At 42.4% G+C, this 15904-nt stretch overlaps 1 protein-coding gene across 3 annotated transcripts in view; it reads left to right on the top strand.

Annotated features, from left to right (window-relative positions):
- ENOPH1 (enolase-phosphatase 1) overlaps window positions 1-900 on the top strand; it is a 51031-nt gene extending 50131 nt beyond the window's left edge. For all 3 annotated transcript variants that reach the window (XM_044304782.1, XM_044304774.1, XM_044304791.1), the window contains exon 6: window positions 575-900. In XM_044304782.1, the coding sequence (XP_044160717.1) occupies window positions 575-711 (137 nt within the window). In that variant the 3' untranslated portion in view covers window positions 712-900. The remainder of the gene's footprint in view (window positions 1-574) is intronic.
- Window positions 901-15904: the final 15004 nt, after the last annotated feature.

Raw genomic sequence — 15904 nt, 5'->3', positions numbered from 1 at the left:
TAATTGAACACAAAGGGAGATTAGATTCTACTCACTCCTTTTCTGAAACAAAAATCAGCCTTCATGCGTTAAAATCAGAGAGCAAGTATGCTGTCTGAAGGGGGATTGATAACATGCACAAAAGTCCATGTTACTCTCTCCTCCGTCTTGGAAATGTACAGTTACACAAGTAGAGAGTATCTTTGTCTTTCCTCCTGCACACTGGCTGAGATCATAGCTGTTTGAAGGGGTATCTTAAACTGTGTAGCAACTACAGAGGTGAGCAATTTTACGCTTTAAAACAAGACCAAGAAGCCTTCCTTAGCCTCCTTACAGCCTGAGATATAGCCTTCAGAAATTGGATTGGGAGTAAGAGTTGCAGGTATATGTAGCTCTCACAGGGGCTGATTTCTAACAGCTGTAAAGCGTGATGTATTGGTTAGATTGTCAGCTTTAAAACAAGGCCTGAGATCCAGCCATCAGTATCAAGGACATAAGAGATTTGTCCTTGGCAAGGAGAGGGTTAATGTTGTAATTCTCATGCTAATGGTTATTATGTTTCTTGCCTGTCCTAACATATTCTATGTTAATGCAGAGGCAGAGGCTGCAAGGACAGCAGGTGTGCACGTGGCTCTAGCAGTAAGGCCTGGAAACGCTGCTCTGACAGATGAAGAGAAGTCAGAGTACCATCTTATACCATCGTTTCATCAGCTTCAACTGCCTATGACCTAGGATACCTCAGACATCATGATCAAAATTCTTTTCTCCACTCTAATTCTAGATAGAAGCTAGTATATTGCCTGATTTTAAATGATAATGTCATGGCTGAAGATTAAAAGGAATGTCTTGAATATTTAATTTTAGTTTTAGTAAATACATATAAGTCTGTAGAAGCAAAATAATGTAAAATATTGAAGCTGTTTTTTGTTGTTGTGTTTTTTTTGTCGTTTTTTTTTTTCCCCCATAGAGCAGCCATATTGGAGGCACAGACTTCTGTCCAGTATCGTCTGTATATACAGTCTTGGTGTATGTGTGCTGTATGGCACCAGGGCCGTCTTTGCCGCAGGGCAAAAGGGGCAGATGCCCCGGGCCCAGTTGCTCCTGGGGGCCCAAGGGAGCTCCATTTCCCGAGTCCCGACTCCCATCCATTCACTAATTTTATGCAGCAGGCAGCAGCGCAGCAGTCTTCAGAACAACTTACAACTGCGCTGCTTAGTTAGCAAGCACGTCGGCGCCCCGCTGTCACGTGATAAAAGGGGGTGTGTGACTCACCACAGCCTGGTGAGTGGCGCCACGGCGGAGCAGCCAGCAGCAGGGACTAAGTCTCCGCCTCCAGTCCGAAGCTAAAGGGATTGGGTGGTGAGTCACTGCCTCAAGTGACCAGACCACCAGTGACTCACTCACCTTACCTTACACAGCCAGACCAGACCTGCCACTGCCAGGAGGGGAGGACTCGTTGGGTAAAGCAAAAAGCTTTGTTTTATATTAGAAACCGGTCAGGTCACCAAATTAATAATTAACCCCAGATCCATTCATAAATTAGTGGGGGATTATTATAGAGACAGTCGGCCCCAGGAGACATAAGGGGTTGGGTTGGGTTCTCTCTGTCTGCTGCTGAACTGTGGCCTAGGGCCACATTTACTAATCTTTGCTCAGGGGGCCCTCATGGTGTGGACATAGTGACCTCTTTTTTTCTCTTTTGCACATAAACGGTTAAACTATATTCATTAGTAAAAATGACCAGTCCACACCACACCATGAGGGCCCCCCTGAGCAAAGATTAGTAAAGGTGGCCAGTGGTGGCCCCAGGCCACAGTTCAGCAGACAGAGAATCCCTTATGTCTCCCGTGTCTCTAATAATCCACCAGTAATTTAAATAACCCCATTAGGGGGATTATTATAGAGACGGGAGACATAAGGGGTTGGGCTCTCTCTGTCTGCTGAACTGTGGCCTGGCCTGGGGCTACCCGGCCGGCCACATTTACTAATCTTTGCTCAGGGGGGCCCTCATGATGTGGTGTGGTCTGGTCATTTTTACTAAGGAATATAGTTTAACCATTTTTGTGCAAAAGAGAAAATAAGAAGTCACTAAGTCAGCTCCAATCAGATATCTGCACATAGACCAAGAGTCTTGGTCTATGTGCAGATATCTGATTGGAGCTGACTTCTTATTTTCTCTTTTGCACATAAATGGTTAAACTATATTCCTTAGTAAAAATGACCAGACCACACCATGTGACACTCCATGAGGGCCCCCTGAGAAAAGGGTGACACCAGCCATAGCAACGTCACTGCCTCTATCTGTAAGTCGCTGGAGTTCACGGCAGGTTCGCTTTTCTGAAGGAAGTGGAACTGTGAACTGTCTGAACTCTGAACAGCTGTACAGTCAGTAGTGGCATGTGACACATGTGGCAATAATAATGTGTCTGCTGGCCTGCAGCCTGGTAAAGACGTGTGTCATGTCATGTGTGATGTGCATCCCAATTATGCCATACATACGTGTGCAGATACTGGTTCTGTACTCCTGTGAGGCTGCAAGGCGGGGGTGTGGTGTGAACCACTCCTGAGACTGCATGTGCTTAGGCCTCATGCACACGGCCGTTGTTTGGGTCCGCATCCCAGCCGCCGTTTTGGCGGCTTGGATGCAGACCTATTCACTGTGTGCTGTGGTGGAGGGCGTGATTGCATGCTAGGGTGTGTGAAGGCGGGATCCAGGGGGCCCAAGTAAATTCTTACCCAGGGTCCAATTATTATTAAAGACTGAAATGACACCTGAAATGACCCATAGAAAAGTTTCATAGACTATTACTAGGGATGAGCGAATCGACTTCAGAATAAGCATCCGAAGTTGATTCACATAAAACTTTGTTAGAATACTGTAGGGAGTGAGCGCTCCATACAGTATTAGAATGTATTGGCTCCTATGAGCCGAAGTTATTACTTTGCAAAGTCTCACCCGAGTCTTCGCATAATAACTTCATAAATTAATTTCTACTGTAAAAAACACTTTTACCGGGTTCGATTCCAAGGTACCACTTGGAACAGAAACAGAGTTCGGTAAAAGGTTTTTAACAGTAGAAATTAATTTCTGAAGTTATTATCCGAAATCTTGCGAGACTTTGCAAAGCAATAAGTTTGGCTCATAGGAGCCAATACATTCTAATACTGTACGGAGCAATCACTCCCTACAGTATTCTAACAAAGTTTTATGTGAATCGACTTATGTTTCATCCAAAGTTGATTCGCTCACCCCTAACTATTACATCTCCAGGAGGTGCAGCCCCTCCACCAGTGACCACTCTACTTATGGAGGTTCGCTATGTAGATTTGTAGAACAACAACTTAACAAAACTGAGCTGCACAAAGTCAGGCCATATACTAAAGCTAGCTGTTGGCACTGTTTTGTTCTTTTTTATGTCAGCCGACATATGCAGAGTTTGTTTTACATTTACAGGCAGTGCACCATTAAAAGACAAAATGTAATCCAAATTCTAGTTATTGGTAATACAATTTGTCTATGTAACACTGAGAGTGCAATTTGGGGCGTCACAACAAGAACATTTGCATATACAGTCATGGGGAAAAACAAAGTATACCCCTTTTGAATTCTGTGGAACGAAAAAACTACTGGTCCTGGGTCTTACGATTAGGTAACTGGAGACTCAGATGAACAACCACACATGACAAATGACACCATCATTATTTACAAAAACTCAGCCAAATTAAAGGGAATCTGTCACCTAGACAATCAATATTAAACAGAAGGATATGTCCTTAAAGTACTTCATACCTTCTTTCCATATGATTTTCTATTTCCTTGGAGCTGGTATTAGATCTTCATAAAATCCACTTTTGTCCATATGATAACTGGGCATTAAGGTGACCAGAGCGGCATTATTTTCAATCAAAGGTGCCCAGCCCGGCCCCCTAGAGCCCAAGCACGCCTCTCCTTTGCTCATACATTACGCCCCCAGTAGTACCATTGCTGCCCCAACCCCACCCCACGTTACTAGCAGCCGATAAACCCGCACACACTTTCCCTTCAGCAAAGCCAACAGACGCAGCGCCGAACACTGCCTGCGCTCTACCAGTTCAACTCGACTGTTTCACTGGGCATGCACCAAAAATGTCACTGGGCTCGGCGCCTGCACAGTGAAACAGTTGAAGCTGATGCCCTCAGTTGAACTGGAAATGCGCAGGCAGTGTTTGGTAGATTGCTCCCCATCAATCTGTAAAGGGTTATAAGGCTATTCCCAATCAATTTGAAGCCCATCATTCTAAAGTGAGAAAGATTCAAGACCGTAGACAGCATTTCCAGGAGTGGACGCCCCAGCAAATTCACCCCAAGGTCAGACAATGCAATGCTCAGAGAAATTACAAAAAAAACTCTACAGCTACATCTATTTAGGCCTCATGTGGTATGTTAAAGTTCATGAAACTGAACAAGTATAGCTTACTTGGAAGAGTTTCCAGGAAAAAGCCAATTCTTTCTAAAAAAGAATATGGCAGCATGGGTTAAAGGGGTTGTCATAAAACATATTCTACATATTTTAAACCAGCACCTGGAACTGAATACTTTTGTAATTACATGTAATAAAAAATTTAGTATAGACAGTTATTCAATAAAATGTATCCGTATAGCGCCACCTGCTGTTGTTCTTTTTCTTTATTTTTCGTCCTCGCTTAGCTGGTCGAACATGCTTCGTTTCAATCTTTAAAAGGAACCTGTCATGTGGATATTTGATTATAATCTAACTAATTATATACAATCATTAACTACTAAAAAGTACCTTAGCTGTATTCACTTACTGGTGTGACAGATGGTTACCTCATAATATACACACAAAGATGCCGCAATGCTAATGAGCTGATTTGAGTCCAGCATTTATTTAATTCAGAGATATAACCACTCCCCTGCCCACCTGCTGCTGATTCATATGGAAAAAAACTGTCCATCAGCAGCAGGTGGGCGGGGAGAGTCAGGAGCTCATGAATATTCAGGACTCATCATTATGAGCGGGAGCTTTTCAATACAAGATGTTGGCAGATTGACTGGGTCAATTAAAAAAAGTGAGCCAGCATTTTGCTAAGAGAATCAGTCACTTATTTATGTTGCCCTTAGGACACCATAAAACTGGTGACAGGTTCCCTTTAATTGCCACCAGCCATATGTTCTGTTAGAAGCTGTGGCAGTTACAGGGAGAGAGCTGCAGCAGAAAGGACACGCCCCTGAGCTGCCAGGCTGAAGATAATGTAGCAAAGCAACTGGAGCAGTGAATATGGAGATCTCTGGACCCATGTGTGGTACAGGGCTGGTTCTGGCTTTGCTAGAAAGGTATTATCATGTACTATATGATAAGTTTCTCTGAACAAACCACAAGGCTTCTGGAACAATGAATCTGATTTAATAACTATAGTAATGGTGTAAGCTTAGACAGCCTGGCTAGAGCTGCACCAAATTTATCACAATGACTCGGGCTGGATGATAAACCTGGTACACAGATAGACAGCTCTCTCTTGTTTTATCTTCTAAATAAAGTAAGAAAAAACTGTGTCTACTTTTATCTGGACTAAAACTTAGCCACATAGTTTCTCCATCTTTTCAAATCAAGCAGAGCAAGTATAAATTAGCTTCCTTTGGTTTATGCATGTAAATCACAACATTATGTGCATTATAAATATATATGTATATATTTTGCAATATATGTATCTAAATATGTACTGTATATATTCAAAATTTGCTGTATACATATATTTATTATATAACTGTGTGTGTGTGTGTGTGTGTGTGTATATATATATATATATATATATATATATATATATAGATATACAGTCCTGATCAAAAGTTTAAGACCACTTGAAAAATTGCAAAAAATCCTATTTAGCATGGCTGGATCTTAAAAAGGTTCCAATTAGAGCTTCAACATGTAACAAGAAGAAATGGGAGTGAGACAAAACATTTTTTGAGCATTCAATTTAATGAAAACAACAAATAAACTGAAACAGGCTGTTTTTCAGCTGATCAAAAGTTTAGGACCACACCTCCAAAAAAAAACACTAAACCCCCCAAAAGAGAAATCCAACTTCCAAACATGAACTCAGTAATGAGTAGCTCCCCCGTTATTGTTTATCACTTCCAAAATTCGTTTTGGCATGCTTGATGCAAGCATTTCCATGAGGTGAGTGGGAACATTTCTCGAAGTGGTGAAGACAGCCGCACAAAGGCCATCTACTGTCTGGAACTGTTGTCCATTTTTGTAAACTTCCCTTGCCATCCTTCCCCAAAGGTTCTCAATTGGATTTAGATCAGGGGATCATGCAGGATGGGCCAAAAGAGTGATGTTATTCTCCTGGAAGAAGTCCCTTGTCCTCTGCGGGCATTGTGTACTGTAGAGTTGTCCTGTTGAAAAACCCAGTCGTTACCACACAGACGAGGGCCCTCAGTCATGAGGAATGCTCTTTGCAACATCTGGACATAGCCAGCGGCCGTTTGACGCCCCTGCACTTCCTGAAGCTCCATTGTTCCACTGAAGGAAAAAGCATTCCAGACCATTATGGCGCCCCCTCCACTGTGGCGCGTAGAAAACATCTCAGGTGGGATCTGCTTGTCATGCAAGTAATGTTGGAAACAATCAGGACCATCAAGGTAAAAAAAATTCTCATGAGAGAATAAAACTTTCTTCCACCTTTGAATGTCCCATGTTTGGTGCTCTCTTCCAAAGTCCAAACGAGCAGTTCTGTGGCGTTCAAGGAGACGAGGTCTTTGAAGGCGTTTTTTGTTTTTGAAGCCCTTCAGTCTCAGATGCCGTCTGATGGTTATGGGGCTGCAGTCAGCACCAGTAAGGGCCTTAATTTGGGCTAGAGGTTCATCCAGTGTCTTGACAGACAGCCAATTGGATCCTCCGGCTCAGTGCTGATGACATTTTTTTGGGTCTTCCACTTTTTTGTTTTGTTCCATAACCCTCAGGATCATTTCAGAAATTCCAAATGACTGTCTTACTGCGTCCCACCTCAGCAGTGATGGCGCGCTGTGAGAGACCCTGCTTATGCAGTTCAATAACCCAACCACGTTCAAAAAGGGAGAGTTTTTTTGCCTTTGCCATCACAACGTGTGACTACCTGACAGAAAATGACAATGAATCCACATCTTTGCACAGATTTGGTCTTTTAAAGGCATGTGGTCCTAAAATTTGGATCAGCTGAAAAACAGCCTGTTTCAGTTTAATCATTATTTTTGAATAATTGAATGCTCCATAAATGTTTTGTCTCACTCTCATTTCTTCTTGTTGCATGTTGAAGCTCTACTTGGAACCTTGTTAAGATCCAACAATGTAAAATATGATTTTTTGCCATTTTTCAAGTGGTCTTAAACTTTTGATCAGGACTGTATATATATATATATATATATATATATATATATATATATATATATATATATATATTGCTCCTTTCTCACTGACAAGGCAACCGAAGAAGTGTTCTGCCTGTCCACTCCATGCCTCTTTCTCCTTGCCTGTGGTGCCGCTGTCTTCTCTTAGGGTGCAACACTCCCTCTGGCTTTGGGCAGCATGTGCATCCTAATCTGCCCCAGCCTATGGCTATCATTCCAAGGGTATTTAAGGAACCTTCCACAGCGGGAAGGTGCCTGAGCAATAACGTTCCCTTGCTTGCTAAACACTGTGAAGGTGTTTGTTACTGTCTTATCTCCCATGCCTGACTTCTGCTTGTTTATCCATATTGTACCTGTTCTGTCTGCCCTGACCTCGGACTGTTATTGTACTGAACCTATGCTGCCTGCCCTCATCTTTGGCCTGTTATCCGGCTTGAATGTACTATGCCTGCCCTGACCTTGGATTGCCCATTGAGTATGATTTTGCCTGTCCCATTGGTGTCATGCACCAGTGTCTCATGACCCACCTAGGTCAGCTGTCACCAAACAGAGAGTACTCCAGAAATCGTGGCGGCCATTTAGATAACGATCTTAGGGTATGGCCACAAGTTTAGGTTTCCTGATGCAACTTTGGAAGTCAAAACCAGATGTAGCTGTCCCATATCATTTCTCTCCTTTTTTAAACCACTCCTGATTTTGTTTTCCCAAACTGCATAAAAAAATCTGATCGTGTGGTTGTACCCTTAGGAGTAAGCCAGCTTTAATTTATTTATAGCATTGAGCACGGTTTTGTAAGGCTACTTTCAAACTAGCATTTGTATTTTCCAGTATTGGGATCCGTCATAGGGAGAATACCGGAGAAAAACGCTTCCGTTTTGTCCGCATTCATTGTCAATGGGGACAAAACGTAACTGAACAGAACGCAATGCTCCAAAATGCATTCCGTTCCGTTTGGTTGCGTTCCCAGACCGGAGAGCAAACATCAACATGTTGTAGTTTGCTTTCCGTCATAGGATGTGGAGAGACTGACCGTCATGACCCACAATGCAAGTCGATGGGGACGGATCTGTTTAACTCTGACACAATAGAAAACGGATCCGTCCCCCATTGACTTTCAAGAAGTTCATGACGGATCCGTCTTGGCTATGTTAAAGATAATACAAACGGATCCATTCATAATGGATGCAGACGGTTGTATTATCAGTAACAGAAGCGTTTTTGCTGAATCCTGCCTGATCCAGCAAAAACACTGGTGTGAAAGTAGCTTAAAGGTCCAACCAACATATGGCATTCATGGTCACACTTGCTAGTTATGTAGAATCTGCTGATACTTTTTGATGGCTTTAGTAAGAGCAGACAGCTACAGTACGGCTCCCCACAAAAAGGGCCCTTATACAAATTCATAGAAGAAAATATAAAAAAGCTATGGGTGTCGGGACATGGCAGTGATGGCTAACCTCCGGCACTACAGCTGTGGTGAAACTACGACTCCCAGCATGCTCTATTCATTTCTATGGAGTTCTGTGCACAGCCAAGCAATTGTGCATCTTGGGAGTCATAGTATTAACACAGCTGGAGTGCCGGAGGTTAGCCATCACAGGGATATGGCAATGCAAAGAAAAATTAAAGGGGGTCATTCATTAAACAGAAATATATTAGGCGTATTTCTGGCGCCTTTGCACTGCAATCTGCAACTTTTCCCTGCTCACGCCAGGTCTAAAAAAGTGAAGTGTCTAAAACGCCGGTCTTAATAAATGTGCCCCAAAGTTGTTGTTGTTTTTATTATTTCTTTAAACTTATTAACCTAGGAAAAAAACTTAATAAATGTAGTATATCTGTAATCATACTGACCACACAGTAAATACTGAGACAAAACCCTGAAAAAAAGTCTGAATTGCATTTTTTTCCAATTCTACCTTAATTATATACCGTATATTCCGGCGTATAAGACGACTGGGCGTATAAGACGACCCCCAACTTTTCCAGTTGAAATATAGGGTTTGGGCTATACTCGCCGTATAAGACTACCCCTCCAACAACATTTACTTTGGCATCAAGATCTGCTGGTAATTGTTGTGCAATTTTCGTCTTTTGCCTCAGTACCATACTATGCCTTTCCAAGAATCTAGTACACCAGGATGCAGTGGCCTTAAATCTGTTGCTGTGGTCTGGGTTAGATTTGGCCCACTGAAGTGCAAAGAAACGTATTTTATTTTGTGTCACTACATAACCGTTTTGGCGATGCTCATTCACCATGTCTGCTACATGTTTTTCGAGTTCTGGCCAATGTGGGGTGCCTCTCCTTAATGCACACTTACCCCTTGGCATACTCTTTAATGCTTTTAATTTGCCTTCCAGTCGCAAACCATCTTTTCTGTTACTCCATATTGTCTTGCAGCAGCGCAGTTATTATGTTCCATGGCAAAGTTTACAACTTTAAATTTGAAACTGGCTTCATATTTCTTTCTTCTTGCTGGTAGAGCCATGATGGGGTCTTGACTGTTAGCCATTTGTATACTGTACTGTATGTACTGGCGCTATACTGTATGAACTGATGCAGATACTGGTGCTGTACTGTATGTACAGGTACAGATACTGGTGCTGTACTGTATGTACAGGTACAGATACTGGTGTTGTACTGTATGTACAGGTACAGATACTGGTGCTGTACTGTATGTACAGGTACAGATACTGGTGCTGTACTGTGTTCACCACCACATGTATCTGCTCCCCATATAGACTGTTTTTTCACCACAGATAAGATGCACACCAAACTTCATTAGAGATCCGCCAACATTAGAATTGGCTGAAGTGCAGATGCTCCTGCTCCCCCCCTGCCTTCCCTCAGAATCGCCAATCCAACCCAGTATACAACAACCAGCCAATCACAGCAAGCGATGTACCGGTATTTTCTGTGCACACTGAATACAAAGCCTGCTTGGATTGGGTGGGTCAGCTCTCCCTGCCTGCCCAGCCCTCCCTGTCTTCAAGACGATCTGAGCGGTAGTACTCAATGTGATACTGCCGGCATGAGAAAACCACTGAGAGCAGGAAGAGGGGGCTGCTTCAGGAGCGGCTGGCCGGGATGCAGCACACGGTGGCTCAGCTAGAGGGCGCCTGTCCCTGAAGCTGGAGAAGGACAGCTTCTCCAGTCTTGCTAGGAAGTAAGTTTCAGTATGCTGTATACCGGCATATGAGACGACACCCGGCGTACAAGACGACCCCCGACTTTTGAGAAGATTTTCATGTGTTAAAAAGTAGTCTTATACGCAGGAATATACAGTGTTTTTTCCAGTAACTCAATACATCGTATGGAATATTTAATAGTGCCTTCAAGCTCTCATTTGGCTGTGTGAACAAAAAATTAAAAACTTTATGTCTTGTGGAAGGCAGGGACTAAAAAGGGAAAATGAATAAGCAGAAAATGGCTGCATCAGGATAACTAAATATTCTTCTGTGATGATGAATTACATATTTTTTCTATCATTTATTTTTATTTTTATTGGATAACAATTTTGCTGGAATGAATATGGAACAGTTTGATATGTCCAAAAAAGGACAGTGACCCCGCGTTTATCTGTAATAGTATGATTGCAGTCATTTGCTATGCACTGTATGTAAGTTCAGTTCTATCACATTTTTTACTGAATTAGTGCATCTTAATCTGCTGATTTATTATTTATATATTTTCTTAATCAACGTAACGCCAGATGCAACCATTGAGAAAATGATTAAAGGCCAGAGAAGATACATGTGCACAGTATTCAAATCCAAGGAAGGCGCTTGTACTTCATCACGTAAATTATTGTAAAGTAGGTCAATGGCTGTTGCAATCTGTGAGAAAGCCTCTCATTTCTTTATTAAAGGCCATTCAGTGTACCGCAGGCAGCCCTGCGAGAATGGCGACCTAATCACAAGCTGAGTGCTGTGCTGCAGCAAAACATGATGATGTTCTGCTTCTATCCAATCACTCGCTTATTCTAATACTAGGAAAGCTCTCACACCAGAGCAGACTGTCTCAGTGCCAAAATCAAAGCGAAAAGCCCAGTATATACAAAGTACCAGCCTACCAGTAGCACATATACCATTAATAATATTAACCCCCTAGGTTTGGAATTACAGGACATTATGTAATTGCACAGTTCAGTATACTGTATTAAACAAATGAAGACCTATTCTGGTGACCCGGTGTGACAGAACCAACGGGATACATGTAACATGTCATTCATTCACTGTCAGACTTGGGTGTAGCTGCCCGGTTCACCAATAGCTGGCAAACTTTACCGGGAGCAACTAAAGGGGCCCTGCCTACAGTGGAATAGCTGCCCCAATAAGGGTAATCCCACTCAGGAACCTAACAAGTTAACCCTGATCGGTCCTTGCAGGTGGTGTGAAATCCTATCTTGCATTCACCGGGTAGCTGCTGGCAGGTGAAGTAGACATGTCAAGTCTTCATAGTAGCCTGGGTCAAAAATAGAGCGGACAAACTTCAAAGCCAAAACATCATCTAGTAGCAATAACAGACACAAGCCTAGTCAGAACCAAGAGAGGCAAAGGCAGGAGAATAGCCACTAAACAGTCCTAGCTCAAACACTGTAGCAAGCAGGAATACTCACAAAGTGCACAGTAATCTAGGACACACAAGAACCAGGTTGAAAATTCAATAACTGGCATAGAACTATCTTATTACATGAGCACAAATCTCTCAAGCCAAACCCCTCTGCCTCACTGCTCAGGAATAGGTAACCTAGTTAGGTTATGCCTTCTGCTACCTTTTTGTCTGCCTTCTGGAGCAGATACTGTTACACATGAACCCAAAAGGTTATCTCCTGTGATGGTTATCCCTATAGACTGGGTCTCAGCTTTCTAGGACATAACATTCTTGAGATATTCCCAAAGAATGCAAATATGGCATAATCACATGACCCTTATTAGTCAATAGAAGCTCACAGGTCTTTCACTCATATCCTAACTGCCGTACACAGTGTCACAAGAACCTTATTGGCCAATAGAAGCTTGCAGGTCCTTCTGTCTTGACAGTTTTACACTAGGTTTCCATAGGGCCGGGGCGCTGTGGAGGTGACTGTTAAGGGGGCGGGGTGTTATGGAGGTTACATTTTAAGGGGAAGGGGTGCTGTGGAGGTCAATGTTAAGGAGGTGGGCTGCTGTGGGGCTCATTGTTAAGGGGGCAGGTTGCCGTGGAGGTCACTGTTATGGGGATGGGATGCTGTGGGAGGGAGGTCACTGATAAGGGGATGGCCCTCGCTGCATCTCCCCATCATGCGGATCACAGCATCCTGCGACGGTGAAGTGCAGCTAATAGCAGGCCATGCTGCTGAACTGCTCCCTTTGCGTCTTGTGTGATGAGTCAACACAGTGATCTCTTTTATCAAGTCGAACACATTTTGCAGGGTGCATTATCCAACTGCCATTATGGAATACCGTTCCCAAGAAGAGGTTGGATGGTACATGTCAGTGTAACATCCACATATATGACAGGACCTAGGGTTTACCAGCAGAAAATTGCCCAGACCATCACCCTGCCTCCACCAGCTTGTCTGTTCCTATAGTGCATCCTGGTGACATCCATGTGATTAATCAGAATAGACTACCTTCTTCCATTGCCTCATGGTTCAGTTCTGATTCATGTGCTCCGTCTAGGTGCTGTCAGTGGTAGACAAGGCTTCACATGGGAACTCTATTGGGTCTGTGGCTACACAGCCGATATTCAGCAAGCTGTAAACTGAGCTTTATAAGTTGCACATTATGGTGCACCTGATATTTGCGCCATAATGTGTGACTTTTTGAGCTTCTCACCACTTTTCTAAAGGTAAGGCGTGGGGCTAGGCCGAGGGAAAGCATCCATGACCGACCAGATATACTATAATATATGCCATAATTTATAGCTCAAATCCATGCCAGACTGTACCTGTCCTTAAATTTGAGTTTCTGTCACACAAAGGGCCAAAAAATGCAACTAATTTATTAAGCTCCATCTGCCTTAAATTAGACACACAGGGGGTCAAGAGTGGTGTATGGGAGAGCTAGTGTGGATAAATCTTTTGACGTCTTTGTATCTTAGCCAGCATTCACTGTTTCAGCTCAGTAGTTCTGTGGGATTGTACTGGATGTGCCTGCCCCGTCTCCCTAAATACATTACATCAATTAGCCTTGGGTCCCCATAACCCTGCCACTGGTTCACTGGTTATACTTCCTTGGACCATTTTTGGTGGGTACTACTATAAACTGGGAACACCTGACAAGTCACGCAGATCCTTACGCTTACTCATTATTATCCTGCTTCCAACACATCAATTTCAAACTGAGTGTTCACGTGTTGTCCAGTGTGTCCCACTCCAGGACAAATTTGGGAATTTGTTTTCTGGTGCAGTCTTAGAAGGAGTAGATTGTCACTGTCTTTCATATTGAAGTTAGAAATACTTTTGTTTGTTATTTTACCAAAGACTCCACTGGTGGGGTATCTTGGGTATGTAGAGGACCTAACAACCACCAATGATTATAAATTAGCAATTGCTAAATTATTGTACATTGCACGTAAATCCATTGCAAAACACGGGATACAGCCGATCTCTCCGTCTAAATTAGAGTGGATAAATATGGTCAATCATATGATATCCATGGAGAGTGGTATCTATATTAAAACAGGCACTGTACAGAAGTTTAAGAAGCAATGGCAGGTGTGGCTGGCTGGACCTGGGTGGGAAGTCTCAGAGATTGATGCATATTTGGAAGTTAAGATGTAAGAGAATTGGAGCTCTTTTGTCCATGTCAAGGGAGATGACCACACGGAGAGGGGGAGGTGGGAAGGGAGTTGGGGGGAACTGGGAGATTTAATAAAGGTTTATTTGATGCAGTGTTATTGACGTGCTGATTTGGATAAAGTATGATTGATTTTACTGTATTGATATCCTATTGTCATATAATGTACAGTTAATCTGAATAATTGGCTGTATGTAAAACCTTTAATAAAAATGATCTGATTCAAAAAAAGAAATACTTTTGTTTTGTTTCACATTTCAAGACCATACTGGCCCCTTCTTCAGGTAAAAATCATTATAATGCATAGACACACAGACTTTTAAAGACCCTCTGTAAGCATGATCAACCCTATTAAACCAGATATACTGCAGGGTAGAGTTGATCATGTTGATTAAAATGTCTTTCTTTTGTTTGTACAGGTGAAACTCAAAAAATGTGAATATTGTGCAAAAGTCCATTTATTTCAGTAATGCAACTTAAAAGGAGTTGCATTAATGCAACTTAAAATTAGAATATTGTGAAAAGGTTCCATATTCTAGGCTCAAAGTGTCACACTCTAGTTAGTTAATTAATCCATACCCCCTGAGCAAAGGGGACCTGAGATTGTGACTTTGGGGTTTTCATAAGCTGTAAGCCATAATCATCCAAATTATAACAAATAAAGGCTTGAAATATCTCGCTTTGCATGTAATGCGTCTGTCTCTTATATTAGTTTCACCTTTTAAGTTGCATTACTGAAATAAATGAACTTTGCACAATATTTTAATTTTTTCGAGTTTCACCTGTATATTAAACAGCTGCAGAGGTATCAGTGTTGTATTCATATGCAAATGAGCACGTTGGAGGCAGAGCTGAATCCTTGAAGCACTATATAACACCCCTGTGCTATGCACACCCCCTCCTCTTGCTTGACAGGGCTAGACATCAGCATGCTGAGGGCAGAGCTGTGTCATAGCATGTGCATATCATATACAATACTAATATACTAATACATATTACTGGTTTATTCACATCTACAGTATATGATTATAAAGACACCAGTAATATGTGTTAGCTTTCTAAGTATAAAAAAACACTTCTCTATATGATAAGGCTACAGCCTTGCATGTTGATGTCCCCGATTCAAATCCCAGGACTGAATTAAAGTTATTTTTTTCCCCCCTCATTTAACCCATAATAAAAGGTTATAACCTTACTATATTGAGAATAGCGGTTTTCTGTGCTACATACTACATAAACCAACAATATGTATTAGCTTTCTAAGCATAGAAAATCTCTATTTACAATATAGCAGCATTCCGTGAGCACTTAGGCCTCTTACTAGGCCAAGCACTGCAATACCAAGCACAGCCACTATATAATTTACAGCACTGTGCTTGGTAATCTGCGAGGAGGCAGTGACGCTCACTGGAGCGGTGTGGCCTCCTCAAACATCTGATCAGCCAGTGAGCCAGGCGTTTGACCCCAACTATCTTATTTTGATGACGAATCCTGAGGATAGGTCATCAATATGTAAATCTTAGAGAACCTCTTTAATTAAAACTTGATCCAGAGTGCACTGGACCTCAGACTCCAACAGGACAGTGACCCTAAGCACACAGCCAAGACAAAATAGGGGTTGCTTAGGGACAACTCTGTGAATGTCCTGAACATCTCTGGAGAAACCTGAAAATGGCTGTGCATCGACAGTCCCCATTCAACCTGACGGAGCTTGAGAAGATCTACAGAGAAGAATGGAGAAAATCTTCACAT

The sequence above is a fragment of the Bufo gargarizans genome, chromosome 1 (assembly GCF_014858855.1).
Source record: "Bufo gargarizans isolate SCDJY-AF-19 chromosome 1, ASM1485885v1, whole genome shotgun sequence".
In the NCBI taxonomy this organism is placed as follows: Eukaryota; Metazoa; Chordata; class Amphibia; order Anura; family Bufonidae; genus Bufo; species Bufo gargarizans.
This window is presented reverse-complemented; position numbering and strand designations above follow the sequence as displayed.